We start from the raw sequence: 21,957 nt of genomic DNA, 5'->3' as shown, positions 1-21,957 counted from the left end.
TTAACTGGCCAATAGAAAATTTTTTTGACTTTTCTACTCAACCCTGCTTTGTTATCTTTTCCCGTAACTGTCCTACCCTGCTTGCTTGTCACTTTTGTCACATAACCTCCCAGGTTTACTACTGTCACTATTTTTTTAATTAAAATTTAACATTATTTTAACAGTTTTACAGTGAATTTCATTTAATTATCTTATATTGGTGTATAACTGACTAATCACAAGGTTTCTATTTAATAATTTTGAAGTTTACTTTTGTATTAATTACTTTTTGGGCTTTTTGGTAAAACCCCTGCTTTTTTGTTATTGTATTCTTCAAACAGTTTTATTATGACAATTTTTCACTGACACTCGTCAGGCCGTCAGTAATTTAATTTAGAAGCTGTCATTTGGAAAAAGAAATCATCATAAGTAAAATTTTGAAAAACGGTAAAAATACACAGCTAAAAAGTTACAAAGGTATGATTATTATTTTTGACTTTTATAAACTTGTTCTTTTTCTGACTTATGAATATATCTTCACTGTACTAAACTTTCAAGTTTTTTTGTTCATATATTCTCGCAAATATCTAATATTTTTATTATTTAAAAAAATAAATAATCATGTATTTTTTAATTTATGGAAGATAGAAGATCAGGTAGAGGAAAAAATGAAGTATGAAGTTTAGGAAAATTTACGCAGATTATAATAAAAAAAAATAGTTGCATTAGATTAATTTTGTTTGTATTATGCAACGAAAATTTTTGGAGGAAGAAAAGTTAATTGAAAATTTGAAGGAATTATAGAAATAAATAAAAAATGTCATTAAAATTAAAAACTAACTTGCGTTTTTTGTTAATTAAATGACATTTGCGCGCCACCTTTCGAATTGTGAATGTGATGTTACGCACAAAATCGCAGTCGATGTAATAAACTTCTGTCAGAAAGATTAATTAAATTTCTTGAAAGTAATTTATTTATGTAAGAAAAAAAATGCCACATATTTGGAAATATTCGATAATGGAAAAAAGAATTATTTTCTTTTATTAATTTTCCAAATTTCTTATTTTTTATAAATAACTTTAATGGATGAATTATTTATCAGTCGGTATTATATCATACGTCATAGAAAAAAAAGAAATAAACACGTAGATGGAAAATTTTTCACATCTGCGAGTGTATAAATCGTATAAATTAACAAGTAAAGAAATATTTCTAATTTTCTACATGAACTAAATATTCGAAAAATTAAAAAGTAATTAATTTTTCAAAAAATCGACATTGTCATAATAAGGTAGAATTTCTATTTTTTTATTAATCAATTATTTCATTGTTGAATTTTATTAAAATTTTTAGAAAATAATTAAATTCTTCACAGAATTTTATTACAATTATTCTTTAAAATAATGTAATTTATTCAAGGAATTTTATTAAAATATTGAAAATAATTGAATTGTTTCGAAGAAAATTGAAACTCTTCCTAGGATTTAGTTACAATTGTATTAAAAGTAATTTAATTCTTAAAAAAATTTGTATCAAGAATTTTGAAAATAATTGAACTCTTTCGGGAAATTCAATTTAAATTTTATTGAAAATAATTGAATTCCTCGGGAGAATTTTATTATTTGTAAAAATAATTGAATTCTTAAGACGAATTTTGTTGTTTATAAAAATAATTGAATTCTGGTAAAGAATTTTGTTATTTATGAAAATAATTGAATTTTAATACAATTTGTATTAAAATTTTTAAAAATAATTGAATTTTTGTGCTGAATTTTATTAAAATTTTTAAAAATAATCGAATTTCAGCGAAGAATTTGGTTATTTTTGAAAATAATTGAATGCTTGAAAAAAAATTGAAAATATTCCAATTCGCATGAATAATTTAATAAATAAATTTTTAAAAATAATTGAATTTTTTTGAGAAATTTTATTCAAATTGTCTTGAAAATAATTGAATTCCTGCGAAGAATTTTATTAAAATTTTTGAAAACAGTAAATAATAATAATTAATTAGTTAATAATTCCTTTTTAATTTTCGAATCTGAATTTATTCTAAAATTGTAATTAATATTTAAAAATAATTTTTTTTTTATTTTTCATAATAATAAATGAAATTCCCTTTTAATAAAATTATTATTTATAGCTTTTTATTATTATTTAAAATATTCTATTATCGATTTTCCAATAAAATTTTTTTTCTATTTCATTCATATTGGAATTTGAAATAATTAATCCAACGGCGGTCGTTGCTTTATAATTTATTAGAAATAAATTAATACGTCAGAAAGACTTGCGCTTATTATAAATTCCTGTCAACGCATGCGTTTGAATATTAGCCGCAAGAATAGAATATTTTCAATCTCATATAACGCGCGCGACTGTTAACGTCACTCTTTTTTAAAAACAAAAAAGTCAATTTTTCCCCTCAGTTAAATTCAATATTCGATTATTGTCAATTGCGATGAATAATTTGATAATTAAATTTCCAAATTTATTATTTTACTCTATTTTTATTTCAAAATTATTCTATTAAATCGTTGAGAAATTTTCTGTTCTTCTCATTATATATTAAAATTTTTAATTTTATTTACAATTAAATAATATTAAAAATAAAATTTTATTTACAATTTTGAAAATACAAACAGTTTTTACTATTATAATTAATTTTTTACTAAATATAAAATTTACGTTTACTAAATTTTACTAAATATAAAATTTACTTTTACTAAATTTTACTAAATATTAAATTTACTTTTATATAAAATTGAAATAAAAAAATAAAATACAAAAATAAATAAAAAATTGAAACAGAAAAATTTGTTGAAAAATATTTTACTGTAAATAAAAAAAATGATTGTAATTAATATGAAGATAAAGTTTGTGTTAAATATAAAATTAGTGAAATTTTAGATATTTGTTTATATTTATTTTTTATTATAAATAGTTGTTGTGTTTGGTAATTCGAAGTTAAAGATTTGAAAAGAAAGGAATAATGTCGTTTTTTGCCTGTTGTTTTCACCGGGTGAGTAACTTTTTTTCTAATAATTAAAAAATTTGAATAAATTCTAGAATCGTGATTGTCATAAATTATTTTTATCCACACTTCTTATCGTAAGGTTAATTAACTTGTTTTTTTATTTTTCACCAGAGGAGGAAAATTTCATAAATAGAATGATGATGACAAAGTGAGACACGTGGAGTTTCGCCAATAAATTAGAAAACAATGTACATACATAAATATTGGGTTTTCTATTTAAAAAAAAAACTTTGTGTATGATAAAAAGAAGAAGAAGAAGAGGGTAAAAAAAAATGAGAATTCTTAATTTGAAATTTAGCAGAAAAGGTCGTTTTTAGCCATGACCGTAATTGTCAGTAGCCTCAATGTCAACACGCATGAATTCCTCGAGACACCCCGCGCACACAAATGTTTAACGTTTTCCGCAAAGAATGTAAATTGAAACCCTCTTTAAGGGGGTTTTTTCCTCGCTCTCACCCCTATCGTTGAGGTGGCAAAATCGGTAAACAGAAAAATGATGTTGCTCTCTTTCTCTCTTGTATTTGTTTGGCGCAGGTGGTTGTTGAATATACGTATTTACTCTTGAATATAAGAGAGACGTGAGACCGTAACACATTAGGGGTGAATGGATACATTTTCCGCTACTTAACGGATTTTATGCCCACATATCAAAGACTTTTGTGTCCTTGCTCTAATCAGATCCGATATTAATAGATAAAAAGCCTTTCGTGCGCCTTCAAGTTGTCATATTCATTCTGAGAATACAATTCTTCTTCTTTTTCTCGTTCTTCTTCTGCTACTTTTTTTTTCTTCATCTTCTTCCATTTTTTAATTTAATTTAATTTTTTGTCTATTTATTTATTTTTTTATTCATTTTTTATTTATTTATTTATTTATTATTATTTATTTTATTTATCATTATTTTTATTTATTTTAATATTTATTTTTTTATTTATTTATTTATGTTTAACTTAATTGTCTAAATATTTCCATGCCACCGCATTGAAGAAACAAAGTGATGCTTTCTGCTTCTTTTTCTTCTTCTTCATTTCTAGTAAAATAAAGATTTTTTTTCTTCTTGAAAACTAATTAAAAAAATACTTAGACTTTAATTAAAATAAATTTTTTCTTTTTCAGAGTGGCCACATGTCAGTATTGTCAGGGAAATATCAGGAAAACAAAATTTTTGTCAGTAAAATCAGAGAATTGACAGAAAAAAAAATTTTTGTCAGGAAAATTAAGAAAATTGATATTTTTTCGAATTACTTTAATTACTTTTTCGACTATTTAATCAGGGTGTCTAGCGAACCGGGAAATCGGGAAAAACCGGGAAAAACCCGGGAATTTGGTTCGGCCTCAAAAAACCGGGAAAAACCCGGGAATTTTCTATTTATAGGGTATTTTTTGAATTATGTATATAAAAAATTATAATTTTTTTCAAAATCGTCAAGGGTAAATTGATAGTATGAAGCAGTAGTAAAAATAATAACTTAAATTTTATTTAAAACTAACTTTAGTACACGTTATATTATAAAAGTTAAAGAATTTGTACTATTATTTTTATATAACAATTTATAGGTATACAATACGTAACAAATTTTATAAGAAGAAATTAAGAATCTTCTGTGATATAGGAAAGGCAAAGATTTTACTTTTTAAAACTAAATATGGGGCATTCCATTTCAAAACGATCCTCCTTATAAACAATTGACATTGTAAGGCAATTTTTAAATCATTATTTCTTATATTTATTGAAGCCAAAATTTATTTACTATTAGTGGTTTTAAAACAAAAATTTCTCAACTTTATAATGGTAGAAATTTTTTTTTTTTAAATAATAGAATTTATGAAAAAAATTAAGTTTGAAAGATATCCTTTTTGAATATCTCAAAACACGTCGCATCCGATTTTCTTGAAACTTATGTAAAAATAAAGCTTAAATATTCTAGTTTAATTCTATGTAAACATTATAATGTCCAATTCATGGTTTGAGAAATTAATTAAATTTTACAAGTATTTCAAAGGGTATAATGTATGTACCGAGCGGAATTTTTTTTTTCAAAAAAAGTTTTTCTTAAATTCCCCTGAATTGACAATTATATTATAAAGTTGAGAAATTTTTATAAGTGAAATTTTGATATTCTATGTCAAGTTTTTAGAAATTATTGTATAACTTTAATCATTGTAATTTAATAAAAACAATATTTAATTACGTAAATAATGTTATTGATAAACATTTAAATATGTTTTTAAATCCTTTGTGAATATCCGGGAAAATTATTCAAGAACCCGGGAAAATACCGGGAAAAACCCGGGAATTTTAAATTGACGATTCGCTAGACACCCTGTTAATAAAAATCTTTAAGAATAATTGAAATTTTGTAAAATTTAATTGAAAATAATTTTTTTCAAGTATTTTGTCACAATTTTTGAAAATCAACTTTTGAAGAATTTTAATTGCAAATTTTTGAAAATAATTGAATTAATAAATCAAAAATTTTATTGAAAAATCTTTAAATGTAAATTTAAAAATGAAAATTAATGAAAAAATTATCAAAAATTTTATTGAAAAATCTTTAAATCTAAATTTAAAAATGAAAATTAGCTTCTAATTTTTTAAAATTCAATACTTTCAGTATTTTCAATTACAAATTGTCGAAAATTCAAATACATACAAAAAAAATAACATTTTAGAATTATTGTTTACATTTTGGAGAAAAAAATCATGTTCAAAATTTTTAATTGAATTGCATCAAAACATTAATTAGTTTTTTTTTAAATTATACAAAAATTCTTTTAAGAAATTTAATCATTTTCGAAAAATTACATATTTTTAAAATCTATTTCTTAGAATTGTTTTTCAGTAAACTTTCATATTTTCCAGTAAAAAGATTTTGTCAGGAAAAATAATTTTAATGTCAGTAAATTTGTCAGGGAAATTGATAAACTGAAACTTGTGACCACCCTGTTTATGAATGAGTTAAAGTTTTTTTTTCTTTTTTGAAGAATAATTAAGAAAAAGACTTGGTTTTTAATTAAAATAAATTTTTTCTTTATGAATGAATTCAAGGTTTTGATTTTGAATTTTTCTTTTTATTTTCAGAGACAACGCAGACAGGAAGATTCGCAAATTCCAATAATGGCGAGGGAACCACCGGAAATTTCGTGGGAAAACACTTTGGGTGCCCCGAATGGAGTGCCTTTTGATGATGAGACAAAAAATTTACTTCGAGATTGTCTGAATATTTCCATGCCATCGCAAATTACATTGGCCGAATTGATGAAACAAAGTGATGCTTTTCCAATTGCATTTCCAATTAATACTCCTCGATGTTTCGCTCTAAAAAGTCGAGGAATTAGTAATGATATTTTGGAGGTTTGAATTTTTATTGGCACTATTTTTTCTTCTCTCTTTTTTAAAAATAATATTTTTTAATTTAGTTAAAATTATGTTTTTATTTTTTATTTTTGTTTATTTTTATTATTGTTTATTATAATAAAATTTGATAGATTTTTTAAAATCAAATTAAAATTCTGATTTAATGTCTTAAAGATTATAAATAAATAAAAAACTTGATGAAAAAAATTATTTTACCTTAAAAATCATAATTTAATTTATAAATTTAATTTAACATTCTAAAATTTGTGATAATATTTTTATGCAAAAAAAAAATTGAATTATTTCGAAGAATTTTATTGAAATTTTGAAAAATAATTGAATTGTTTTAAGAAATTTAATTGAATAACAATAAAAAATAATAATAATAAAACAGTATGGAATTTATTTTTCCATATTTTTATACATTCGAAACAAACATGTTTTTATCAATTTTGTTTCACTTTCAGTTACCATATTTATTTTTTTCTACTATTTTTATTTACCCTTCATTTCAAATTTCAATAGTAATAATAATAATAATCTAAGGGGAATAATGATAATTCAAAAATAATTTATAAAAAGTAATTTTATTATTTCAATGTGATATTTTTTATTTTATTAATATACGTTAAGGATTATAAATTAACCTAATTTACAAAGGTAATTTTAATATTTCAGTGTGAAAACATTTTTTATTTTTAAACCATTATGACGTTACTAGCATTTTATAATTTAATTTATAAAAAATATTGGACTGTTATTTAGTTAGTAATAAAATTTAATTCACTCTCTCAATCAGAATTTTAATTATTTAAAAAAAAAAAATTATTTATCAATTCTATTTAGTTAAAATTTTTACCAATTTAAATTTAGAAAATAAATTTTGTGATACTTTTTTTGGAAGAAGAATTTAGTAATTATTTTCTTTTGCAAAATTTACGTTAATAATTGCATTTTTTTAATTTTTAATTTTAAATTTAAACAGAGAACAACATTTTTTCTAATTTTGAAAATACAGTATATTTTTCTATTTATAATTAATTTTGAATCAGAAATTGAAGGTGACACGAAAAAAATAGAATATTTTGTAATTTGCATAATAATTTAATAATAATATAATAATAATAATAAATTGAATACAGCGTAAAATTTGCTAGTTATTAATAATGATTTAATTTTAGATGAATGCAAATTCAGTGTATCCTATAATTCACGAGGCGATGCTTCCTTTAGTTGCTGGATGGCTGAAATTTAAACGACAGCATGGCAGTTCGGTTGAAAAATCTTTATACAAAAATATGGGCCTTATTCAATTTATTCATCGGCTTTTGGTGAAAAGAGCCGTTTGTTTCTTAAATCCAAGTGATTCTTACAAATTGATTGATAATTGTTCAGGAGAAGGCGGCTGGGAGTATATTGGCACCGATAACGAAAAAGATCCACTGGTACTTGTTTATTATTTGCCTTTTTAATAAGAATTTTAAATAAGGATTAAAAAATTATTACAAAACAATTTTAATAATTAGTTTTTGAAAATATTTTATTAGTGTAATTTTTCGAAAATAATTCTATTACTTAAAATAATTTTTGTATAATTTAAAAAAACTAATGAATTTTAATTAAAAAATTTTGAACATTATTGTCTGTCCTTAAAGAAAAAATTAATTCCTTTAGACAAAATTGGATATAAATTAACTTGACAAAAACAAATTCTTTCCTAATTTTTCGTTTTTTAAAACTTTATGGACTTCTTTTTAATTATTTATTATACAATTCGAAATATTTATTATGCATTACACACGATAAATTTCGATAATTTTTTTCTGCAGGTTCTGACCAAGGTTTTGTCGTATGACGAGATAAAATTGTCGGCGATGATAGTTATTTCATCGCATACTGAATTCATAAACGATGGTTCAAGAGAAAATAGAGGAGTCGTTTCTCCTGATCCGGATTCAATTCAACCGAGAGGCATTATATTAGGACCAGTGGGAAGCAGGTGATATTCAATTAAATTTTATTGCGAAATTTGCCGTTTCTGAATTTTTAATGGTAAATAAACATTTTCTTTATTTCAGATTCGAGAGACCTCAAACGATGGAATATCAGGATATTTTGATCACTCCACTTCAGAATAATATGGACAATGGGTAAAGTTTTAATTTGTTTAAATATATTGGAAACAAAAAATTATTCTAATTTTAAAAATAAATGAAACAATTGAATGAAGAAAAGAAATAAAGAAAAGAAAGGAAAGGAAACAAAGAACAGAAGGAAAAGAAAGAAAAGAAAAGAAAGTAAAAAAAGTAAAGAAAATAAAAAAGTAAAGAAAGTTAAAAAAGAAAGAAATTAAAGTAATAAAAGAAAATAAATAAAAGAAAAAAAAGAAGAGGTATTTCTTTTCTTCATTAAATTGAATTTTACGATTATTATTAATATTATTTTGCAGTTACGGTCCAGCAGTGGATGGAGCAACAGAGGAAATACGCGAACTTCGTGTATTATGGGCGAAATTTTATGGCGAAGAATACCATCCACTTTTTGAGGAAGGAATCCGACGCGTGAGATCAAAAGATAACAAGAGATATATCCTTCTCTCGAATCAATTAATTTTCGATATTGAAAATTACATGAAGAGAACATTATTGTCCGTTGAGATTATTTTACTCGAAGCAAATATAAGAGCCGAAAAGCAAAATACAACTGCCTTTATACACGTTGTAGGATTTGGTCTTGGTAAATTTGACAAAAGTACATTTCGCCAATTGCTTTCTTATTGATGTTTATCAATGTTTTTCTATTGTAATTTTTAATATTTTTATTCTCTTTAATGTTTTTAATCTTCTATGCCATTTTTATTCATTTTTAATATTTTTATTCTCTTTAATTTTTTCAATCTTCTATTGTCATTTTTATTAATTACTTTATTGAGTTTGAAAAAAACTTTGATTTAATAAATAAATTCAAGTTTTTTTTCTTAAGAAAACGTAGGTATTTAGTAATTCGTAAAAAAATTATTTTTAGGAATGTGATTGAATAAAAATTATTAGTTAATAAAATATTTAAGTTAATAATATTAATATATTATTAAACAGTTAACTGTATAATTAATTGTTTATCGATGTTTGCATGGCGAATTTTTTTTTTTTTTATTGAAAATTTAATAAATTTGAATGAATTAAAGAAGAAACTTTTTTTTCAGGAGTCTGGAAGGTTATGCAAGACCAGGAGATATATTTTCTAAAGACGTTTGAAATTGCCATTAGAAAAATGAATAAGAAGTTAAAATACGTATCCGACATAATGTTTTCGTATTTTAGATCGCAAAAGTGTGGCGACGTGGGAAATGGTGACTACCTCGGAGGTGTGTTTGAATTTTCGTTCTTTTGAATTTTGCCCTCTGACATTAAAAGTAGAGTAAAATAAATTTTTACTCTAAATTAAAATTTTTTAAAACTTTGAAACTTAAATTTAAACAAATTTTTAAATTAAAATCTTTTTATTATAATGGTTTTTTTTTCTTTCAGACATAAAGATTCATTTTGCTCTAAGAGAACCTCACAGTAGATTAATGCGATCAACAGACGCTAATAAACTCCTAGTCGTTACCTACGCAGCCGATGGTAATTCCCTGCCAGGTAAGAATTAAAAATTTTTTAAAAATGAATTTAAAAAAAAGGCTGGTTCGAGCCCTGAAAAAATGAATTTATTTTTAACGAATTCTAATCAATTTTTTTTCAATAAATAGGTAATTGCTTTTGGAACGGTTATTTGGCATCGAGTGGAGATCCAGCGGCGGCTTGCAGCACTCAAATCGCCGAACTTCACACGGCAAAAATAAATTCAAGATTGTGCGGCAACGCTTTACATATTGTTTCTCCGGAACATGGAATTTTGCACGTTTCTGATTATGCAAAGCTTCATCTTGCTTAGGTACCTTAAAAATTATTTTATTCTCAATTCTCAATTTAAAAATTCTGCATTGAGAATTTTATTATTCGCATGTTTTAAATAATTATATAAATTTCATTTGTCATTCTCATGAATTACTTTAAAATTCGAATTTTCAAATTACTTTCTTTAAGAGAGAGGAGTTAAAATAATTCATGTTACGAATGTCGAATGTATTCCGCAAGATTATTTTTAATTTCACTTTCCTTTTTGGGAAAATTAAAATTTTTTTTTGAAATTCAACGAAACTTGCTAAGATTTATATACGTAAATAAAATAAATATTTCTTGAGAGAACTTGAAAAATATACAAAGATTGGAGTAATCCTGAAATTTCCTTTTTCCTTCCTTCGGAAGAAAATTTTGTTTTTATTAAATTTCAGATAAAAATATTTTTTCATAGACGGAAATTGAAATTGAAAATATTTTTCTTCAATTCTAATTAAAAAATTCGAATACATAAAATAAGAATTTGTTATTTTCTTTAATTAATTTTTAAAACTAACTGAATTTTCTTCTTCTTTTTTTGGGAAATAAATTCATCAGGAAAGAATAAGCCCTTTGGGCCTAGGTCAGCGAAGACTTTCTCATTCACCACGTAGTCAGAGGAGTAGAAGTGCAGACGTTGATTGTTTGAAAAAATTCGCGGAACGTAAATTATTTGAGGAGAGAAAATTAACGGATGTCTGCGACTTTGATTTACAGCGACAAATACCATTGTTAAGAGAGAACAATAATTTTAATCGTCCGCAATTATCGTCTCGAGATTATGTCGAATATCAAAGAAATGCTCGTCATCGACGCGAAAGTTTTGATTATCCTGGACAATCGAAAATTGATTCGACACGATGGCTGCCGGTTATAAATCGAAAAGTATGTCCGGAAAATATGCGTCGTAGTAGTCAGGAGAATATTGATGATTTTAAATATGTCAAACAACCCGCCGGTCGAAGTTTGAGTTCAGAAAGTGGTTACACGAGGCCTGATAATTATTCGCGTGAGAGGAAAAACTCGCAATTTGAACTCTACGGCAGAGGTACTGTCGAGAAAACCAGGTGAGAGATATTTGCTCTTGAAAATTAAATTATATTTTCTTTTAAATTCTTTATTCTTTCCTTTTATTAATAATTATTCATTATTTTTATTCTTAATTATTGTTTACTAAATTTCATAGAATTTTAATAAAATTCCTCGCAAGAATTCAATTATTTTTTAAAATTTAAATAAAATTCTGGAAAGAATTCAATTAATATTATTTTAAAAAAACTAAATTATTTTCAAAATATTTAAAGAAATTATTCAAAAGAATTTTATTAGTTTCGAAATCTAATAAAATTTTGGAAAGAATTAGAATATTTTTATAAATAATAAAATTCGTCGCCGGAACTCAATAAATAATTTTTTTTTTGTAAACAATAAAATTTTTTGCAGCAATTCAATTATTTTCAACATAATTTTAATAAAATTTGTCCAAATAATTCAATATTTTATAAAAGAATTCAATTATTTTTAAAAAATTGAATAAAATTCAAATTCATTCTTCGCATGAATCGAATTATTTTTTATAAATAATAGAATTCTTCATAGGATTTCAAGTATTTTTAAAACAATTTTAATAACATTTTTTTGAAAGAATTCCATTATTTTTAGAACCATTTTTGTACAATTTCTGCAAAGAATTCAAATATTGGCAAAATTTTTAATAAAATTCCGGACGGAACTCAATTATTTTCAAAAAATTGAAAATGAAATTTAATAATCAAATTTTAAATTACAATTATTAACAAACACGATTATTTAAAATTTTTTTTAAAAATTCTTCGTAAAAATCAATTATTTTCAAAAATTTTCACTTAATATTAAAAAATACTATTATTTTCAAAAAATTTAAAGAAATTATTTACAAATAAAATTATTTGCAGATGGCTATTGTCGGAGATTTCGACGTCGAAATACATTCCATCGCCGTTGGCGAGAAAATATAGCGAGGGAAGTAGTTCAAAGCCAATTTCAAACAGGTGGATGACTTTTACCAGATATCCATCGCCTTCTCCAATTGTCCGAAGAAACACAGAAAGAAGATCTTTTAACAATGACAGTAAACGAGCGGAAAACAATTGGCTCGATCAGGAAAATTCAAAAGCACGCCCCGCAAGTGAATATAAAGCCGTTCAAAGTAATTTTCCAATATTTCAAAATATTTCTAATCAAAATTTAAATCTAAAAGAATAAATTTAAGAAAAAAATCAAAGAAATATTAAATTCAATTATTTTCTAAAATTTTAATAAATTTTTCGAAAAATTTCAATTATTTTTATAAATAGTAAAATTCTTTGCAGAAATTCAATTTTTTTCAAAACAATTTTAATAGAATTCCAGAAAGAATTGAATTATTTTCAAATATTAAAATTTTCCTAAAATTTTAATAAAGTTGCAAGAATTTAAATATTTGAATTTAATAATATTTATTATTTTTTCAATATTTATATTTATTTTTAAATATTAATATTTATTTAATAATATTTTAAATATTGAATTTAAAAAAAATATAATGAAAAGAATATTAAATTTTAAAGTAAAAGAGAAACTTTTTAAACACTTTAAATTGAATTTTTTTAATAATTAAATTTTCAGTAATAAAACAGCCGAGCATCGATTCAGTGAGATTGAATCAAAGAATACGTGAATTGTATGATTTTAAAACGGAAAACGAATGGCCAAAGAGATTGAAACCGTCGTTGGGCGACAATGCTTGGATCAGTAAAAGTAGCAGTGAGGAGGACAAATATCCACAAGGATCAGAAAGAAGCAATAGTCAAGAATTGGAATTTAACGAACGAAAGAAAAAATTCGAACAACATGATGTGAAACACAAGAAAAGTATTGATTCATCGTTTGAAATTGATTGGGACGAACGATTAAGGAAATTTCACGAGAAATTACGTTTCAGTGAAGACTTGACTATTGACAAAAAAGTGCAGGCACGAAATCGTACATATTCGGATGACTATGAAGATTACAGTAGAAGACAATCGAGCACCGAACATTTCGTAAGCGAACTTTTGTTTTTTTTCGAATTTGTTACTTTTTTTCTTATTAATTACTAATCTTTACATTTGTCTCTTTTTTATTTTAAATATTTTATTGATTAATTTCATTATTACTTTATTATTAATTCTTTTTGTTTTTAAGAAGAAAATCTTTCATTTTCTATTTTTAGGAAAATAAATAATAGAAAAAGATTTATTTCTCGGTGAGAATATTTTTTTTTACTTTTAAGAAACAAAAAAATAGAATAAAATTTGTTTTCCTGGAAAATTTTTCCAAGATAAAAGCGTTGAGAGAAATTTCTTTTTTAGAAAAGAAAAAAATAGAATAAGATTCGTTTCTTACTGGAAAATTTTGTCCAGGGTAAAAAGGCGTTGAGAGGAATAGAACAAAATAGAAAAAGATTTATTTCTCGGTGAGAATATTAATATTCTATTTTTTTATTTTTGAGAATTTTTCAAGATAAAAGCGTAGAGAGGAATTTTTTTTTGAGAAAAGAAAGATTTGTTTCTCACTGGAAAATGTTTTCAGGATAAAGAAGCGTTGAGAGAAAAATTGTTTTTGAAAAATAAAATAAGATTTATTTTTGAGTGGAAAATTTTTTCAGAACAAAGTTAGAGGAATTTATTTTTAAGAATTAAATTCTTTTTCTGACTGGGAATTTCTTTTCCAGGATAAAGGCGTTAAAAGGAATTCGGACGCGAGTTCGCGATCAAGAGTGAGCTACGCTGAAATTGATTTCAGCGATATGAGTAAACGAGGATCGAGAACGAGCGACGCAAGTTATGCGAGCATAAGCACATACAGTCCAAAGAGAGGAAGTGTTGAGGGGAAACAAAATATTCACACCGAATTAATTTCTCAAAGAACTTTCAATCAATTAGAAGAGAGAAGACCAAGTACTCCTGTGCCTCCGAAAAAAATGAACTCACCCCGCAATACCGAAGAACCATTGAATCAACGTGGTAAGAAAAATAGTACCAGATATAATAAAAGAAATACCAGATATAAAGTTTATCTCACTTGAAAAATGTTAAAGCGATTGCGGTAAAATTTATTTTTATAAGAAGGTACAAATAATTTTTTCCCTCTAAAAAAAAGGTTTTTTTTTTAAACATTTTTCATTCCTTTATTTGTTTGAAAAGTTTTTTTTCTTTTTCCTCTTCATTTATTTTTTCCCAAACTGGAAAATTTGAAAGAATTGGAAGAGTTTGAAATTCTTTTGTTTGATTATTTGCTTTTGTTACATATAATTTCAGCTTATTTTTTGAAAAATTGTTTTTTTTATCTAAAATTAAAGTTTTCGAATATTATATGAATATATACTTAGAAAACGAAGAGAAAAAAAGATTTAAAAATATTATAAATAGGGTTTTTATTGTGAAAATTGTTATCAAAGTTTCGTGATAAAAAAAAAGTGTGGGTGAGACTGATTTCTAAATTTAATGTGTAGGTGTGCTTGTGTACAAAATTCACGAGAAAAAATATATATTTATATATAATAATAATAATTGAAATTTATGTATATACAAAGCAAATAATTTACCTTCAAAGTTAAAAATAAATTACTGCTCTAAAGAATTTTCGCTTTATTAATATATTTATATTATTTATTTATTTATTAATTTATTAATTCATTACTTTATTAATTACAGCCACAATTGAGAATTTCAATTCAAACAATTAATTATTTGAGTCCTCCTTTCAAAATTAAAATAATCCATTGAGTTCGAATTAATTGAAATTAATCGGAAAGAATTATTTGAATTGAAATTAACAACAAAATTATTTAAAGCTAAAATTTAATTTTTTTTTAGCTATAATTTAGATTCTTTTAGTTAAAATGAAGAAAATAATTTCCAAATTGTAACAAAAATGTTTTTAACAAAAACTTTATGATTTATCACTAGATATGTTATTCACATCACTGAGAGTTTCTTTGACGAAGGAAATTTTCACTCGCTTTCGAATAGAACTCGTCACGATATTTAATTGCGTCGATGATGGTGAATCTTGTGAATTTGCTAAACGAACGGCGGTTAAATTATTTAGTCGCGAATCTATCGTCAAAATTTGCTCTTCATCCTCACCTTCAATTTTTAATCGTTTCTTCAAGGGATTTCCGGAAATTTCACTTTTCGCTGATGGAATTATTGTTGAATTGAATTGTGAACTTGTATTTTGTGGTATTTTCCCTAATTTTTGATAATTTCCACTTTTATTGCCAGCACGAATCCAATCGCCAAATGAATTATAAGAAAGTCCTGATGTTTGAAAGGAATTATTTGCCGAACGATTTATTACTCCAATCACAGGTGCAATCATTAGTAGATTATTTCCATTTTTATCACAAATTTGTGTTGTCTGATGTCTGGAAAATGAATTTCCACTGTCGGATTTTAAAATTGATTTTTGATTTGTATTATTTTGATTGAGAAATTGTGATTCGCATTTTATTTTCATGTCGTGTCGTTGTTTTAGATGATGATGATGATGGTGAATGGAACCGTTTCGTTCCTGAGATTTTTGCCAGTCCAAAACATTGCTCAAGAGTCTGATGTATCTGAAATTTTTGTCAAGAAGGAGAAAAAATTTTTCAAAGCAGAAAAAAAAAATTAAGAATTTAGTTTTAAATTCTCGGCGGAGCACTCACTTAATTGACATTCGCAAAATTTCATTTTTCGACAATTTCTTGTCGGGCGGATGAGTTGGGACCAGTTTTCGAAGTTCGGCAAAAGCTCCACTGACATTTTGCTGCCTCCAACGTTCCCGGCTGTTTGTGAATAATTTTCTAACACCCGAACCTCCGGTTCTTGTTGTTGGCGAACCAAGTTGTAAATTACCGGACGTTGAAATAGTTTCAATCTGGAAAAAAAAGTTGTTATTAAATTATTTTTTCCCCCTTTTTACTGTGAATTAATTTTTGCAATTTGATTCTTTCGTAAAATTAATAATTTTTATTTACCGAATTGGAGCGACACTTTCGTTTTTTATTCTGATCTTCATCGTCGTCCGTGTCGTGAGAATAAAATTCATCGGACAATGTTGCCTCCTCCTCAGTGTCCCTGAGTGTTCCTGGTGAATCTCCAGGTTCTTCAGCAAGTTCTCCGTCGCCGGAAAAAAACGATTCCGCCGGTGAACTGCGATCCGCCTCGATTGCTACATTTCCCGTCGTTCCATTGTAAGTCAACATTGGCTGAAATTTTAGGATTCACTTATCACTTTAATTTAATTCACTATTTTTACTTGAGGTTTACACAGAAATTAATTTTCAAATTTAAAGGAAAATATTTTCATCATATGGTGAAAAAATATCCAAGTTAACCAATCGCTTATTTACTTAAAACTATTTTTTATTTATTTATTTAATATTATTAATTATTAAATAAATCTTTTTCGAATAAAAAAAATATCTTTTGAACAATTTCGACACAATTTTAAACAAAAAGTTCTCACCATTTTTATAAGAAAAAGAAAAAAAATGTTGAGTAAAAGAGAAAGAAAAATAAAGACACTAATATTTTGAAAAAAAAAATAATTGAGTAAAAGAATTTTTTGCAAAATGTTCTCACCATTTTTATTAATAAAAAATAATTTTTAAATAGAAAAAAAAATAGTTGAGTAAAAGAGGATGAAAACTAATGACACTGTAATATTTTGATTTCTTTTTTTCTTTGCAGTTCCCAGCAGAGTTAGATGGAAACCGTAAACTATTAATATTTATGTGGTCATTTAGAAAAAAATGGAAAAGCAACCGTGAATGTCAACTCTACTAATTTGACTGACAGAAAATCGAGAAACCCCTTTTGGAGATGAAATTTCCTAGGGCGGAGCAGAACAGAACGTGGGTGGAGTTCTTCTCTGGACCATCCCATATCGAATCTATACATTTTCCTCCAGCATCCGCTCTTCATCTCTCTCACTCACTCTCTCTCGAAAACAAATTTTTCTTTCTCTCTAAGAAAAAGAAAAATTCGAAATATTTTTCTTTATTTTGGAAAATTATTCATAGGAAAAGGTCTTTATTTTTAATATTATTAATTTTATTAAATTAGTATAGACAATTTTAATGTTCATAATTCTTCAAGTTCGGTTGTTTGATAATTTGTATAATGTTAAGTCAACTATTGCTTAATTTAATGATGTTATATAATTAAAGTTTGTTGTGATTTACAGAATATATATATATTAACAATAATATAAATTAGAAAAATTTAGAATTTATGGAATAGATTTTTTAATGATTGTCACGTGTTACTTTTTTTATAGTTGAGTCCAGAAAATTTATCGTAGAGCATAATAGTTTTTAGACTCCTCTTTTAATTATTATTTTTTCAAATTTCAAATTTAAATTTATTTAAAATTCAATTTTTAATTTCCCTTTTTATTTACAATTAAAAACAAAGGAATTTAATTGTAATTTTAGCAAATTTTAATTTAATTTGTTATTTAATTATTATTGAACAAGATTTTAATTCTATTATTTTATTTGAAGATTTTTGGAAAATTTTGATTTTAAATTTCTTTAGAATTCAATTTTTAAGTTCCTTCTTTTTTGACAATTAAAAACAAAGGAATTTAATTGTTTTATTTGATTTCAGATTTTTTGAAAATTTTGATTTTAAATTTCTTTAGAATTCAATTTTTAAGTTCCTTTTTTATTGACAATTAAGAACAAAGGGATTTAATTGCAATTTTGACAAATTTTAATTTAACACATTTTTTATTTAAATTTAATTTAATTCATTCTTTTTTATTTGATTGTTATTTAATTTTATTTTAATTGTTTTATTTAATTTCAGATTTTTTTTCAAACTGAAAATCCCATCAATTTCCAACTTAAGCTATAAAGTTTTCCAACTCGAAGAGTTTTAACTTTTAAGTGCTTAAATCGGTGTTTTTTGGTATGAACTTTACGGACAGAAAATGAGAAGAACAACAGAAAATCGACAAGAAATGAGGAGAAAGGACAATATTTAATTATTGTTTCCTGAGAATAAGAAAATTATGAAGACGAGAAGACGATTGTTTCTTTATGGAAAGTTTATCAGCTTTAAAAAAATACTTTCTCAAATTATGTTCTCCATTTTAATTGTGCGACGAAACAATAATGAAACGCAGTCAAAGAGTTGATATTTTTTTACAAATTGACAAATTACAAATAATTAACAGAATTTTTTATAGTTACAGATAATTAACGGAATTTAAGTATTTTAATGAAGAAATTTTCTCGACTGCTTTAAAAAATAGAGAACAATTTGAGAAATTTCCTGGACTGCTTTAAAAAATGGAGAACATTCTGATAATTTTTCTCAACTATGCTTTAAAAAATGCAAAATAGTTTTGAAAAATTTCTTCGACTGCTTTAAAAAATGGAGAACATTCTGATAATTTTTCTCGACTGCTTTAAAAAATAAAGAATAGTTTTGAGAAATTTTCTCTTTAAAAAATAGAGAAATAAAAGTTTTTTGAGAAAAAAAGGATCTTTTTTTTCATTTAGTGCAACGAGAAGATAAATGGGAATTTAACTGAAAATATTGAAGACTCTTTTCCCAAATAATCAAATTTCGATTAAGGACTAAAGATATTGTTGTGGTGGTGCTTAAAAAAAGAGGAAGTGATACCCTAAAACCATATGTATCGTATTAAGGGTCGATGAGACGATGAGACGACCCCAATTGATGCAGTCAAGTGACCACCAGTCACGTGTTACTTTATTGTGACACTCGGAGGGGTGCTAAGGATTTTACGGAGTGATGAGTATTCAAGGGTGTCATCCTGTGAACCCGATTAAATTATTTCTATTGAATCACTGACGCTCATTGCTGCAATATTACCAACCAATCTGCGTGGGAGAGGATCGAAGAGGCATAATTCAATGTATTCTTTATTCATTTTTTTCCTTTTGTTGTTTTTTTTCAATTTTAATTTTTACGTTCATTTTACATTCTTTTCTTGATTTTATTTTTCATTATCTCCAATTTATCTTATTATTTTTTTTATTCATTTTATTCTTTATTTCTATTTAATTTCTATTATTTTATTTTTTATTTCTACTTCATTTTTACTATCTTTTTTCATTGTTTTTATTTATTTCATTTATTTATTGACTTCGCCTTTATTTTATATTTTATTTCTATTTTATTTCTAATATTACTATTTTATATATATATTTTATATATTTATTATTTTTACCGTTTTATTTGTTACTTTTATTAATTTGCTTATTTATTTTGTTTATATTTTAAAATAATATTATTCTTCTAAATTAAATTTTATTTTTAATTTTTAGAAATTAGAAATAATTCGAAAAAAGAAGAAAAAAAGAAACGATATATTTTAGAAGTAAATTTCAAGAAGAAGAAAAGAGTGGAAAATTCGTATATCTAAAATTTGTAATATCCGCGACTTCTTTACGGATATTAAAGGCTTTTTAATATCAAGTGACGTTAATTAAAAAAGATGTTTTTAATCCTTTACAGTTTCCGGAATTAAGAATTATTATCTCTCTCTTACTCTCTTTTCCATTGTCGTCGATTTGTTAATGCAATCTGGGAGAATTAATTTTTCATGGAAGGCCAAGACGGTAACAACTTGAACTTGCAATTTAGAGAAAGCGAGAGAGAAAGAGAGAGAGAGCCCACCACAGTTGCCAGGATTCAGAGGATTGAAGGGCGGAGCAACCCTTATCAGTGGATAACACTCGTCTCGCACCAAGTAAATATACAATTCATAACTGCCTCTACTTCAAAAAAAAACAAAAAAAAAGATAGTCAAATTTTACTTATTTTCAAATTTCTATAAAAATGTTTTCACGTCTGTTAATAAATTAATTTGATTAATTAGTCGATGAAACAATTTTTAATACAAATTAGTTTATTGAAGAAATTCATTCGAAAAATTATCATTAAAGTTTTTGGAAATTATCGCAATAATAGCGATAATAGTAACAATAGTAATTTTTTTTTTGAATTAATTTTTAAATATTTAAAATATAAAAATAAAATAATAATTACCAAAAGTAATAATAATGGTAATAATAATAAAAATAATAATACTTAAAATAATAATAATAATAATAATAATAATAATAATAATAGTAATAAAAATAGTAATATAGTATAAAATAATTGAATTCTCGCAAAGAATTTTTTTTAAATAATGGAGTTTCTTTAATAATTTTAATTCAAATTCTTGTAAATAATTGAATTTTATGAATAATTTCTTGCAAGTCATTGAAATTATCGTGTCCATTAAATTATTAATATAGTTGAAATTGAATTTTTTCGAGAAATATTATTAAAATTTTGTTTAAAAAATTGAAGTCTTACATGAAATTTTATTAAAACTGTATGAAAAATAATTGGATTTTTGTAAAGAATTTTACTATTTATAAAAATAATTGAATTCTTTCGAAGGATTTATTAAAATTTTAGGAAGTAATTGAATTCTTTTGAAAAAATTTATAACAAATTAAGAAAAAAATTGAATTCTTTCGTGAAATTTTATTGAAAATAATTGAATTTTTTGAAAATATTTTATTATACTATTTAAAAAAATAATTGAATTGTTTGCGGAGGATTTATTAAAATTTTAGAAAATATTTGAATTATTTCGAGAAATATTATTAAAAATTAAAAAAAAATTGAATCCTTTCATGAAATTTTATTGAAATTGTATTAAAAATAATTAAATTTTTGCATAGAATTTTACTATTTCAAAATATAAAATTTTTCAGTTTACAAAATAATAATAAATGGAAAATCATTTGCTGTTTAGATAATAAAAACATTAAGTTTCGTATCTATTTGAAAATTGAAAATTAATTTTTGGTTAAAATTTCAAGAAACGAGTATTTCTTATCTTTTACTGAACATACAAGGGAAGAATTATTTTTATCATATCAAACTTCCGATAGTTTTCAAAGATGAGCGACAAGATAAGAAAATTACAAACTAATTGTATTATTCGAGAATCCACCACACAGATTTCGTATAATTATAAGGAATTCTATTATTATTTATTATTACAAATATCTATAAATTAATTTATAATAATGAATTTAAAAACCAACGTTATTTGTTATATTATTTATTGTAAATTGAATATTTCAGTATTTAATTATTATTATTATCATTTTAAATATTAATAAATAATAATTGAGTTTCATTAGAAATAATAATTTTATTGTAGACAATAATTAATTTTTATTCTACACAATAATTAAATTTACTCGTCTATTATTTTCAAAAAATTTCTTTGCCAAAGAAATGACAAAAATTTATTTTGTCTAATTAATTTCTAATAATAATAATTAATTTTTATTATCCTTTCTTTTTGGTAAATTTTATTACAAATTTTACTACCAATTAAATGTAAAAAATATTTTTTGTTTAATTTCTAATATGTACAATAATTAATTTTTATTTTAATTTTTATTATTCTTTCTTTTGAAAATTTCTTCTACCAATGAATTGTAAAAAATTTTTTTTGTCTAATTTCTAAAATATATACAATAATTAATTTTTATTGAGTGCAGTAATTAATTTCTATTGTATACAGTAATTAATTTTTATTGTGTACA

At 24.1% G+C, this 21,957-nt stretch overlaps 3 protein-coding genes across 8 annotated transcripts; 2 read left to right on the top strand and 1 right to left on the bottom strand.

The window, feature by feature from the left end:
- Positions 1 to 98: 98 nt before the first annotated feature.
- Positions 99 to 11,006, top strand: LOC122506884. 6 transcript variants are annotated; one of them, XM_043619284.1, is made up of 10 exons: positions 2,820 to 3,002; positions 6,100 to 6,372; positions 7,557 to 7,820; positions 8,205 to 8,374; positions 8,454 to 8,525; positions 8,825 to 9,126; positions 9,578 to 9,739; positions 9,903 to 10,013; positions 10,124 to 10,308; positions 10,872 to 11,006. In XM_043619284.1, the coding sequence occupies exons 1-9, from the start codon at positions 2,973 to 2,975 to the stop codon at positions 10,306 to 10,308; spliced, it is 1,569 nt and encodes a 522-aa protein (XP_043475219.1). In that variant the 5' UTR covers positions 2,820 to 2,972; the 3' UTR covers positions 10,872 to 11,006. The 6 variants fall into 6 exon arrangements, with proteins under 6 accessions (XP_043475225.1, XP_043475221.1, XP_043475223.1 ...); XM_043619290.1 differs by lacking the exons at positions 2,820 to 3,002; positions 10,872 to 11,006 and adding an exon at positions 99 to 222 and having other exon boundaries at positions 10,124 to 10,621; XM_043619286.1 differs by lacking the exons at positions 2,820 to 3,002; positions 10,872 to 11,006 and adding an exon at positions 106 to 456 and having other exon boundaries at positions 10,124 to 10,620.
- On the top strand, positions 10,491 to 20,211 carry LOC122506931. Its single transcript, XM_043619365.1, has 8 exons — positions 10,491 to 10,499; positions 10,872 to 11,380; positions 12,248 to 12,501; positions 12,960 to 13,375; positions 14,047 to 14,338; positions 17,054 to 17,391; positions 18,176 to 19,253; positions 19,856 to 20,211. Exons 1-6 carry the CDS (start codon positions 10,491 to 10,493, stop codon positions 17,080 to 17,082), a joined length of 1,509 nt encoding a protein of 502 aa, XP_043475300.1. The 3' UTR covers positions 17,083 to 17,391; positions 18,176 to 19,253; positions 19,856 to 20,211.
- Positions 15,175 to 17,084, bottom strand: LOC122506885. Its single transcript, XM_043619291.1, has 4 exons — positions 16,946 to 17,084; positions 16,339 to 16,569; positions 16,027 to 16,238; positions 15,175 to 15,936 (listed from the first exon to the last, which is right to left on the bottom strand). Exons 1-4 carry the CDS (start codon positions 16,946 to 16,948, stop codon positions 15,267 to 15,269), a joined length of 1,116 nt encoding a protein of 371 aa, XP_043475226.1. The 5' UTR covers positions 16,949 to 17,084; the 3' UTR covers positions 15,175 to 15,266.
- Positions 20,212 to 21,957: the final 1,746 nt, after the last annotated feature.

This window comes from Leptopilina heterotoma, unplaced genomic scaffold (genome assembly GCF_015476425.1).
Source record: "Leptopilina heterotoma isolate Lh14 unplaced genomic scaffold, ASM1547642v1 Lhet_44, whole genome shotgun sequence".
Classification (NCBI taxonomy): Eukaryota; Metazoa; Arthropoda; class Insecta; order Hymenoptera; family Figitidae; genus Leptopilina; species Leptopilina heterotoma.
This window is presented reverse-complemented; position numbering and strand designations above follow the sequence as displayed.

Bases quoted from the DNA above. Each gene is read 5' to 3' on its own strand.
- LOC122506884 (XM_043619284.1), top strand. From the start codon at position 2,973: ATGTCGTTTTTTGCCTGTTGTTTTCACCGG. The intron at 7,821-8,204 runs GTACTTGTTTAT...TTTTTTCTGCAG, and splicing joins ATAACGAAAAAGATCCACTG to GTTCTGACCAAGGTTTTGTC. The intron at 10,014-10,123 runs GTAAGAATTAAA...TTCAATAAATAG, and splicing joins CGATGGTAATTCCCTGCCAG to GTAATTGCTTTTGGAACGGT.
- LOC122506931 (XM_043619365.1), top strand. The intron at 11,381-12,247 runs GTGAGAGATATT...AATTATTTGCAG, and splicing joins GGTACTGTCGAGAAAACCAG to ATGGCTATTGTCGGAGATTT. The intron at 14,339-17,053 runs GTAAGAAAAATA...TTTTCTTTGCAG, and splicing joins AGAACCATTGAATCAACGTG to TTCCCAGCAGAGTTAGATGG.
- LOC122506885 (XM_043619291.1), bottom strand. The intron at 16,239-16,338 runs GTAAATAAAAAT...TTTTTTTTCCAG, and splicing joins GAAAGTGTCGCTCCAATTCG to ATTGAAACTATTTCAACGTC. The intron at 15,937-16,026 runs GTGAGTGCTCCG...CAAAAATTTCAG, and splicing joins ATTTTGCGAATGTCAATTAA to ATACATCAGACTCTTGAGCA.